General features: G+C 42.3%; 1 protein-coding gene across 1 annotated transcript in view; it reads right to left on the bottom strand.

Moving 5' to 3' along the window:
* MPP4 (membrane palmitoylated protein 4) overlaps positions 1–6,901 on the bottom strand; it is a 46,032-nt gene extending 39,131 nt beyond the window's left edge. Inside the window, exons 1-3 of the mRNA XM_003785125.2 lie at positions 6,826–6,901; positions 5,506–5,627; positions 2,560–2,637 (exon numbers count right to left, since the gene is read on the bottom strand). Of these exons, the coding sequence (XP_003785173.1) occupies positions 2,560–2,637; positions 5,506–5,627; positions 6,826–6,901 (276 nt within the window). The remainder of the gene's footprint in view (positions 1–2,559; positions 2,638–5,505; positions 5,628–6,825) is intronic.
* Between the last annotated feature and the right edge of the window lie 4,191 nt (positions 6,902–11,092).

The raw sequence follows: 11,092 nt of genomic DNA, 5'->3' as shown, positions 1-11,092 counted from the left end.
CAAACTCTTGGGCTTAAGTGATTCTCTTGCCTCAGCCTCCCAAGTAGCTGGGACTACAGGCACCCACCACAATGCCCAGCTATTTTTCTTGTTGCATTTGTCATTGTTGTTTTAGCTGGCCCAGCCTGGGTTCAAACCCACCAGCCTCGGTGTATGTGGTTAGCATACTACCCACTGAGCTACGGGTACCACCCTGAAGATTTCTTTTTCATCTTTAAACTGTAGTTCTACCATCTTTCTTATTCATTAAACTTTACTACAACAAGTAGAATTCAAGATTTGGGGTAGATCTATACTTTAATTCCCCAGTCCTGGCACATAGCCTCGGAGGAAGAACTAAGTAAGTATGTACCAAGGCACTTTCCCTTTAGTGGCTCTAAAATAGCTATTTGCTAATGTCAGTGCTCTACAGGTTTATTAAGCTATCCAAATTTCTCTGGATAAGTACCTGGAGAACTCAGGTAGCTTAATCCCATGGGATGCTCTTAAATAGAAAATGGAGGGCGGCACCTTTGGCTCAAGGAGTAGGGTGCCGGTCCCATATGCCAAGGGTGGCAGGTTCAAACCCAGCCCTGGCCAAAAAAACTGCAAATAAATAAATAAATAAATAATATATTTAAAAAAAAAAAAGAAGAAGAAAATGGAAATAATAGTTTCTGTTTCAGGGTGTATTACTTGATTAGCAATTTTAATGCTTGTTCCAATAAAAATGTACTGAACAGAATAAATTCTGATCCTTTCCAGGTGTCCTCAAACTATGGCCCACGGGCCACATACAGCCTGCCTAGGACATTTATCTGGCCCTCTGGGTATTTTTACCTGTCCTGCTTAGCAGCCAACTTGTCCCAGGGCCCGCAGTCTGGCCTTCCAACGGTCTGAGGGACAGTGAACTGGCTCCCTGTTTAAAAAGGTTGAGGACTCCTGCTTTAAACTCTGCTGTGGTTTGGGCATAGACCTGCTTTCAGAAGACATAGACCTCTTAAGACTTTAATCAGTCCCATGAATCTTTAGCAACTGAGCATCATTAGTCATCATACAGTGAGATGAAAACAGTATATAAAGTTTTTACCTTCATTCACTGGAATTATAACTGAATAAAATACCCTATATGTGTTTTCCAGTAGTCAGTTGAGAACAATTTGAGTTGTTGTTTATTGGAATTGAGGGTAGAAATTTTTCTTTCTTTTTTTATATTTCTTTTAATCTGGTAAATGAATTGCATTTATTCATACCGCCAACAAATGTTTGTTGAACACCTACCATGTGCTGGGCACTGGACACTGGGCACTGTTTTAGGTGATGCAAAAACAACAGTGAGCAGGCAGGCAAAAATCCCCATTCTCCCCTATGTGCAATGGACTTTACATAGTTAAGTAAAATAAATGGTTTTGTTTGATAATGAGAAGAGTGAAGAAGAAAAATGAACCTAACTGAAGGTGGCTGTGAGGTGAACGTTAACATGTAGATGCAGATTGGCTAAAGGAGCTTACCTATAGTTTGTCACTCAAATATATGCTTTCTATCAAGGGGATCCAAGTTTAGGCAAGTGACCAGGGACTGTCTCACTGAGAAGGTGACATTTGAAGACCGGAAGGACATGAGGGAGCACAACATGTGGATACATAGGCAAGAGCATTCCTGACACAGGGAGGAGGAAGTGCAAAGAGCCAGCAGCAGGAGCACATCTGATAAATGTAAACCCCCACCAAGGGCCAGTATGGCCAGAGCAGAGTGAACAGAGAAAGCACTGAGTGTGACGTCAAAGAGGCAATGGTGGCCAATCACAGTCAGCTAAGGAAGAACTCGGTGTTTACTCTGAAATGAGAAGTCAATAGGAAGGTCTGAGCAGACATGACTTGTCTTGCTTTTAAAGATCTCTTGAAGCTTCTGTGTCAGAAATGACCACAGGGAACAAGAATAGAAGCAGGAGACCAGGGAGGAGGCTATAGTGCAATCGGGTAGGACAAGGGGTGAGATTCTGGATATATTTTTAAAATATTGCTGACAGGATTTCCGATCAGATTGAGTATGAGGTATGAAAGGAAGAGAACCCAAGATGACTGTACAGACTGTGGCCTGAGCACTGAAAGAACGGAGGTGCCATTCCTGAATAGACAAGGCTGCAAGAGCAGTGGGGTGGGGTGTGGTGGGGGGGAAGATCAGGACTGGGCATGTTAGTTTGATGAGCTCATTCAACAGCCACGTAAGATGGGGATGAAGCAGCTGGATATTTGAGACTGGAATTAAGGGGAAGAGTCCAGATTAGAGATAGAAATTTGAAAATAGTTTCCACGTTGCCCTGCTTATGTAGGCTCAATTGAGCCCAAGGTTTAGGAAAAAAGAGAGATGGATACTTGGCTAAAAATGTGGAGATTTTTGTTTTAATTTGGGGAGGTAGATGGCCTATTTTCTTCCTTATATTAAAGTTCAATTTAAAAATACTTATTAGATACATAATCATCAATCAAATTTTTCCATGAGAGCCTTCAATGCATTCAAACTAGCACTGCAGGTGCTACATAAATAGCTCTGCTATTCCATAGGGTAAAGTCTTCTTACCTCAGAGGATAATGCCTGTGCATGGGGGGTGGCAGGAACTAGCTTCTTTTCTTTAAATTCCTGGAGGCAGTCATAAACCTGCAGAAGGGTGAGGATGGGAGAACTGATATTGATAACATGACTATAACATTTTGGATTTAAGGCTCTCGTAGAGGACAAACAGCCTCGGCAACTGCACCAATAACTGAATAGCACAATGGTGCTGGTCTTTAACAGTGTGTATCTCTAGTTGCCAAAGAGCAGTGAACTTGAGTTTGGTGGTCCCAGGGCTTCAAAGGCTTAATTATTGGCTGCCACTGGGAAACTGATCTTCCCAAAGCAACTTCAATGATAAAAAGAAATTTAAACTGAGTAAGGGTAGCATTTCTAGGGCTGAGACCAATAGGGACTTGTAGATGATGTACAGAGGTTCTTCTCAAGAAACAGGCTCTTGGGACCACAGTGCTGAGAGGACCTTGGCGCTGGGTAACTGCACAGGGCATGAGCTCAGAGGTGACAGTTCAGCAAAGGCTCTGAGTTAAGAGGCCGGGCACATTACATATGTTTATCTGTACTCTGCTCTGTTCCCTGGCTTGTTTCCCACTCCTTTTTAATTCTCCAGTACAAATTCATTTATAAAAATTCTGACTTTGTCTCTGCTATCCCTGAGGAATTATTTTCTATATGATGATCTAGGGTTGGGTTGAATACTCCAAAGCCCGCCTACCACCAGTCCTTAATCTTAGTTTAGGACAGAAGTTTCTCTTACAAAAATAAGGCCCAAGGGGCCAGCTCAGCCCAGCCTTTTCTACCCAGATCTATAAAGACACTGCTTCCCTATTCTACCTCTGGGCCAGTGCTCATGTTCACTTGGAAGTGATGAAGCCTAAGTGAATGATGAGGGAGTGTAAAGCCTTAATAGCCTACAAGTGGTGGTTAAGGGTAATGCCCACGATGCAATTAAAACTGTCTTAGCTAATCCTAAGGGTAAAATGCCTAATAGAAATATGATTGTTTTAAAAGAGGTGATGTGAGGAGTACTTCTTCATTCATGTTAAAGATCCTGCCACTTTTACTTCAAAGGATATGGCAACATGCATCTTAAGAATGGTCAACCACATTTCACATTTAAGTAAAGAAAACACCCACACCTCAAAAAATAACTGCAAACAGATTTTTCTTAATAATATTTATTCAGAACAAAAAAATTATAGTATTAGCATCCATTATCTACGACCTCATAAGTGTTATTGCAGAGTGCATAAACTTTAGTTAAATTAAAGAAGAAACTTTATCTTTTTCGTTTCTTTTTTTTCTTTTTGACACAGTGTCTCCAGCTGTTGCCCTGGGTAGAATTCCACAGCATCACAGCTCACAGCAACCTCCAACTCTTGGGCTTATTCGATTCTCTTGCTTCAGCCTCCCAAGTAGCTGGGACTATAGGCACTAGCCACAAAGCCCAGCTATTTTGGGGTTGTAGTTGTCATTGTTGTTTGGTGGGCCTGGGGTGGATTTGAACCTACCAGCTCTGGTGTATGTGGCTGGTGCCCTAACTGCTTGAGCTAGGCACTGAGTCTAAAAAAGAAACTTTAGAGTAAGAAATTTTTTTTTTGAGACAAAGTCTCAAGCTGTCACTCTGGGTAGAGTGCCATGTTGTCACAGCTCACCACAACCTCAATCTCTTGGGCTTAAGTGATTCTCTTGCCTTGGCCTCCCAAGTAGCTGGGACTACACACGCCTGCCACAACGCCCAGCTATTTTTTGTTGTTGTTGTTGCAGTTGTCATTTTCTTACCTGGCGTGGCCCAGGTTCAAACCTGCCAGCCTCAGTGTATGTGGCCAGTGCCCTACCCACTGAGCTATAGGTGCAGCCCTAGAGTAAGAAAAATTTTAAGGCAACTAAATAAAACTATAGATAGCTTCTTTTCTGATTTTAACTAACAAGTAGTAATAATTTTTAAAGCACTTTTATTTGTCCAGAGCTGGCTTTAAGGACAAAGGATTGTGTTTTGTTTTGTTTTGTTTGAGTGTGGTTTAGTTTGGTTTTTGAAATAGAATATCACTCTGTTGCCCTGGGTAGAGTCTCATGGTGTCGTCATAGCTCACAGCAACCTCAAACTCTTGGGCTCAAGTGATCCTCTTGCCTCAGCCTTCTGAGTAGCTGGGACTACAGGTGCCTGCCATGATGCCTGGCTAGTTTTTCCATTTTTAGTAGAGCCTGGTTTTCACTCACTCTTGCTCAGGTTGGTCTCAAACTCCTGAGACCAGGCTCAAGAGATCCACCCACCTCAGCCTCCCAGAGTGTTAGGATTACAGGTATGAGCCACCATGCTAGCCTAAGGACAAAGGTGATGGATACGGTGCTGCTGATGGCCATTTTGGTGGCTGTTTTGTGAACTAGGGGGTCTCTGCAAAAAGAAGAGTTGAGGGGAGAAAAGAAAGGAGCCACCATATTTTTTTCCCACTGAAGTTAATTCTTTCATAAGCTAAGAAGTTTGTGTGGCTCTTCTCTGAGGATTGCCTTCTATGAAATCTTTTTCCAAGTTGAAACTTCCTACCAGTTGACAAGTGACACCCCTGGGTCAGTAGTTGCTATGGTCTGAATGTTTGTGTACTCCTAAAATTCATATGTTAAACTCCTCACCTCCAAGAAGATGGTATGGAGGAGGAGCCTTTGGGCAAATCCCTCATGCATGGAATCAGCCCTTTTAAGAGACCCCAGAGAGCTAGCTAGCCACTTCCACAATAAGGTGCCAACTATGAACCCGAGAGGGAGCCCTCACTGGACACTGAATCCACAGGCAACTTGATCTTGGACTTCACAGCAACCAGAATTGTGAGAAATAAATTTCTGTTGTTTATAAACTGGTCATTTTGTTATAATAGCCTGGATGGATTAAGACAATAGTTTTCTGCCCCCCCCTCCCCCCCACAGTAAGCACAGGCTTCCAAGCAATGGAGTGCTTACCTTTAGCAGAGCCTGCAGCCACGGGGAATGGAGGAGATCATATAAGAGACACACTCCGTTCACATCTCGGCTGTAGAACAGACTCAACTCTTGCAGCACAAGCCTCAGGATTTGGGAGAGGCCTAGGAAAGGCAGTGAGCAGAGAGACGGTGGCACATGGGGTGGAAAGGAAGGCAGCTGTAAATGTGAAAGGCAATTCAGACAGCTGGGGCACGTCATCTTGTCTCATTGGGAATGAAAATGACACTGGATTTGCAGCCAAAAGACCTGGCTTCAAGTCCTGTCCCATCATTTACGATGTGAACTTAAGAAAGTCATGTCACTATCTGACACCAGTTTTCTTGTGGCAAAATGAGAATGTGCTAGTTTTTTAGGGTTGTTAGTATCTCGTGAAAGAATAGATCATAAAACACAGATGTAAGAGATCATGAGAGTAACATGATTGCTCTCCCTCCTCCATCTTACCAGCCTGTGGCTTATCTCAAAATCATCTAGTTATATGGTTCTTTCTCTAACTCAAACATAGGCATTTGTTTTTAACCTTTTTCTGAGAATCCTTACTGAAAGTGCTATTGAAAAATTCTTACTCCCAATAGGTTTTTTGGGGGAAGACAGAGTTTTACTTTATCACCCAGGTAGAGTGCCATGCCATCATAGCTCACAGCAACCTCAAACTCTCAGGCTCAAACAATCCTCTTGCCTCATCCTTCTGAGTAGCTGGGACTACAGGTGCCTGCCACAATGGCCGGCTATTTTTGAAGACAGGTTCTACTCTTGTTCAGGCTGATCTCAAACCTGTGAGCTCATGCAATCCAACCCGCCTTGGCCTCCCAGAGTGCTGGGATTACCGGTGTGAGCCACCATGCCCAGTATTCCCACTAGGTTTTTAATACAAATCTTAATATTCTCCTGATTTAAGAGACTAAACAGATTTTAGTGAACGGTTGTTTTTTTTTTTCTTTTTAACAGTGTTTTCATAATATTACAGCAACATTTGGGGTTTTTTTATTCCTTTTTACTTTCTTTCTGACCCATATAGTGATATTTTGAATGTAAACAAGAAGTTCTAATTTTACATAAAACATTGTAGGATAAAGGAAAACACTGTACTGAATCCACTGTGTCGATTTCTTTCCTTCCTGCCTTAAAATTTGTTCTTAAAACTTATCACGAGTAGTTGTAGTACAACCCAAAGTGCATAGATTCCTTGAAGGGATCAGAATAAATCTATTAGAATTTCTGTCTATTTGTTTTCCCACATATTTAAAGTGATGTTATAAGGTCTTTCTGGTCTAAATCAGGAACCCTGGCAATACCTACCACTCTCTGGGTTGGTGGTGGTAGAAAGCTTCACGTCCTTGTCTGGTGGATCTGCTCCTTTGTCTGATTGTATCATTCTCTCTGCCTCAGTTTCCAAAAGGATTTCAGGGCTAGGAAACAGATCAATAAACAGCACACAGCTCACTCAGTACACTGGGCTCACAGCTGCTGCAACACTGGAACATATTTTCAACAGCATTTACTGGGCAAGCCAGGCCCTGTGCTGCATGCGGCCATACACGTCAAATGAACAGTGCTCCCTGTGGGCTTACTCTCTACATTAACCATCACCAGCTGTGAAAGACGAAACCACACTTCATAAAACACCCCTCAGCCCCCTCTATTTTCAACAAGTGACAGACAACACTATATTGATTCATTTTCGACCTTTTTGTCCAGTCGATTCTACCCATCGGAGCTCTTCCCTGGCCTGACTCCACCCGGGTACCCGGTTCCCTCTTGTACCTTAGCGGTCATTAGAAGAACGAGCTGATCACAACTGCAAAGGTTATGTGTTATTACTGAGGTATTCTCTTGGATTTAGAGACAACATAAAAATAATCTGTTTTTATTTCGAGGTAATTTTCCTGGCTCAACCCTACGTATGTCTAGATTCTAGACAATTGTTCTTAACCCTACCAGATTCAATACCAGTTTTTTTTTTTGTTTTTGAGACAGAGCCTCAAGCTATTCCCCTGGGTAGAGTGCTGTGGCATCACAGCTCACAGCAACCTCCAACTCCTGGGCTCAAGTGAGTCTCCTGCCTCAGCCTCCCAAGTAGCTGGGACCATAGGTGCCCGCCACAGTGCCTGGCTATCTTTTGGTTGCAGCCGTCATTGTTGTTTTGGCGAGCCCAGGCTGGATTTGAACCCGCCACCTTAGGTGTATGTGGCTGGCGCCTTAGCCACTTGAGCCACAGGTGCCGAGCCTCAATACCAGTTTTTAACAACTAATTCGAAATGCATGTTTTCATTGCTTTTGGTAGGTTTGGTTTCAAGAAATAGAAACCCCAAATAGCAATGGTTTAGAGTAGAAGTTCACATTTTGCTGTCGTGAAAGTTCAGAGGCAGAGGCAATCCAGGGCTGGTAGGGTAGCCTTGCTCCATGGTGCCCTCAGGGAACAGGCTCCTGTCAGCTCACTGTTCCCCTGGGGTGTGGTATGGTTCTCATCTACCTGCTCAAGATAGTCGTGGGGCTGCAGCCATCACCTCTACATTTCAGTCAGCAGGATGGGGCAAGGGATTAAGAAAACTAGGGTGGAGGGAACACACCCACTGCTCTTTAAGAAAGTTTCCCAGAAGTTGCACTGCCTACCCAGTGAGGAATCACCATATGCCCTATGATAACTTCAAATGTCCTGCTGAATTTTCATTTCCCTAAGAAAAATATACAATCATCTGAACCTAGAACCCATCTTTTCTTTACATAAAAATGCAAAATATTTTTGCATACACTTAATACACAATAAATCTGATCAAATGCTACCACCATAACTGAGATATAAATTTACTTTGTTAATGGCCTTACGCTTTACCAAGTTGTTCACCAATTTGGAAAATCATGTCATTAATGGTAATGCTGCTTGTGGTATTTATTTATTTATTTATTTATTTCAGACAGAGTCTCACTTTGCCACCCTCAGGAGAGCACTGTGGTGTTGTAGCTCACAGCACCCTCAGACTCCGGGGCTCAAGCAATTCTCTTGCCTCAGCCTCCTGAGTAGCTGGGATTATAGGTACTCTGCTATTTTTAAAGATAAGGTCTGGCTTTTGCTCAGGCTGGTTCAAACTTGTGAGCTTGAGATATCATCTAAGTCCAGTAAGATTAGCCTACATCAAAACCAGAGATGTGGGCGTGGATGTGGAGAAAAGGGAACACTTCTACATTGCTTGTGAGAATGCAAACTAATACATTCCTTTTGGAAAGATGTTTGGAGAACACTTAGAGATCTAAAAATAGACCTGCCATTAGATCCTACAATTCCTCTATTAGGTCTATTATCCAGAAGACCAAAAATTACATTATAACAAAGATATTTGTACCAGAATGTTTACTGCAGCCCAATTCATAATTGCTAAGTCATGGAAGAAGCCCAAGTGCCCATTGACTCATGAATGGATCAACAAATTGTGATATATGTACACCATAGAATATTATGCAGCCTTAAAGAAAGATGGAGACTTTACCTCTTACATGTTTACACAGATGGAGCTGGAACATATTCTTCTTAGCGAAGTATCTTAATGGAAGAAAAAGTATCCAATGTACTCAGCCCTACTATGAAACCAATTTATAGCTTTCAAGAAAGCTATAAACCCAATTATAGCCCAAGAAGAAGGGGAAAGGAGAAAGGGAGGAAAGGGGAGGGGGCAGGTGGCTAGAGGGAGAGTAATTGGTGGGACCACACCTACGATGCATCTTACAAGGGTACATGTGAAATTTACTAGGTGTGGAATAAAAATGTCTTAACACAATAACCAAGAAAATGTCATGAAGGCTATGTTAACCAGTTTGATGAAAATATTTCAAATTGTATATAACCTGCACATTATACCCCATGATTGCATTAATGTACACAGTTATGATTTAATAAAAAAAAATTGTAGGCATGGGCAATCTGCCCACCTCAGCCTCCCAGAGTGCTGGGATTACAGGCTGAGCCACTGTGCCTGGCCTGCTTGTGGTATTTAGGGGATCACTACAGCACACCAGGATCAGCCTGCATCGGTACCTGCATTCAAAGCTGCTGCATCCTGGGTGGATTTTTGTATAGGTTCACACATGTGTTAGTTCATTATATCTTTTGGTGTAGTGATGCTCCATATTTACATACTGAATTATACAGTATTATCAACTACATTTCTTTAATTTGTCCTTTTTGTCATTACTAGAGGATTATATGGGTTAAAAAAATTATGTGTAGTCAAGTGTTTTGGTTTGGGTTCCTCCAGGATCAGACACAGAGCAAGGACTCTTGGACAAGTAATTTATTTGGAAAGTGATCCCAGGAAATGCCAGTAGGAGACAAGAGTATTGAGGCAGGTGAGGGGGAAAAAGTCAGTAATAGGCCAGGTGGGTGACTCACGCCTATAATCCTAACATGCAGGGAGGCCAAGGCAGGTGGATCCCTTGGTCTCAGGAGTTTGAGACCAGTGTGAGCAAGAGTGAGACACACACACGCACATCCTGGTCTCTACTAAAAATAGGAAAAATTAGCTAGACGTTGTGGCAGGTGCCTATAGTCTCAGGTACTTGGAAACCTGAAGCAGGAGATTGCTTAAACCCAGGAGTTTGAGGTTATTGTGAGCTATGATGTGAGCACTCTACCCAGGGCAACAGAGTAAGACTGTCTCAAAAAACAAAGAAACAAACAAACAAATAAAAAAAAAAAAAACAGTGTCATTAAACAAGCAACCAGCTTAAACCCAAGGGGAATATGGAATAAGGGAATGGGGGTATTTATACACCAATGTTGTCAAGTATGGGTTGAGAGCTGCTCCCAGAAAGCATCACTTCTGGCTCTTCCAGCCTGCTACTGTATACTCTCAGATAGCAAGTGTAGATGCTGGTAGTTGGAAGCAGGCCCAGAGACCACCAAAATGGCAAGGACCGGGAGGATATGGGTAAGGGCACTAACAACATTTGTCATGGTTGAATAATAAAGAATAAATTAGGATTTTGGTTTTTTTGAGAAAAAGTGCTGTGGCTTCATAGCTCACAGCGGCCTCAAACTCTTGGGTTCAAGTGATCCTCTTGACTTGGTTTTTCATTTTTTAGTAAAGACACGGTCTCACTCTTGCTCATGCAGGTCTTGAACTCAAGATCTTAAGCAATCCACTGGCCTTGGCCTCCCAGAGTGCTAGGATTACAGGTGTGAGCCATTGAAACCAGCAAATTAGGATTTTTTAAGAAAAATTTCAAATTAGTTGTTAAAGACTGGGATATTGAATCTCATAGAGCTCAGAACCACTGTCAAAAATCTAGACAGATGATGGGGGTAAGCCAGGAAGGCTTTCTAAAAGAAAAAAAGAAATCATTATTGTCTCTAAATTCTAAGGCAATGTGAAGAGCAACACAGAAAGCTGCCAGAATTTTCGACAACTTTCCCATACATAGCGTTTTCTAGTCCCACTGAAGTAATCTGCTAGATTCTACCAAAAGTCAACATCATTAAGTTTTTGCCATGCCTACCACCATCTGCCTTGCCTAGTGCAAGGGAATCAAGTTAAACCATGCCTTTCTGAGTTTCTATGACAAATCATTTAGC

The sequence above is a fragment of the Otolemur garnettii genome, unplaced genomic scaffold (assembly GCF_000181295.1).
Source record: "Otolemur garnettii isolate 467f Iridium unplaced genomic scaffold, OtoGar3 scaffold00013, whole genome shotgun sequence".
In the NCBI taxonomy this organism is placed as follows: domain Eukaryota; kingdom Metazoa; phylum Chordata; class Mammalia; order Primates; family Galagidae; genus Otolemur; species Otolemur garnettii.
Note: the sequence above shows the minus strand (reverse complement) of the source record. Positions and strands in the feature narration are given on the sequence as shown.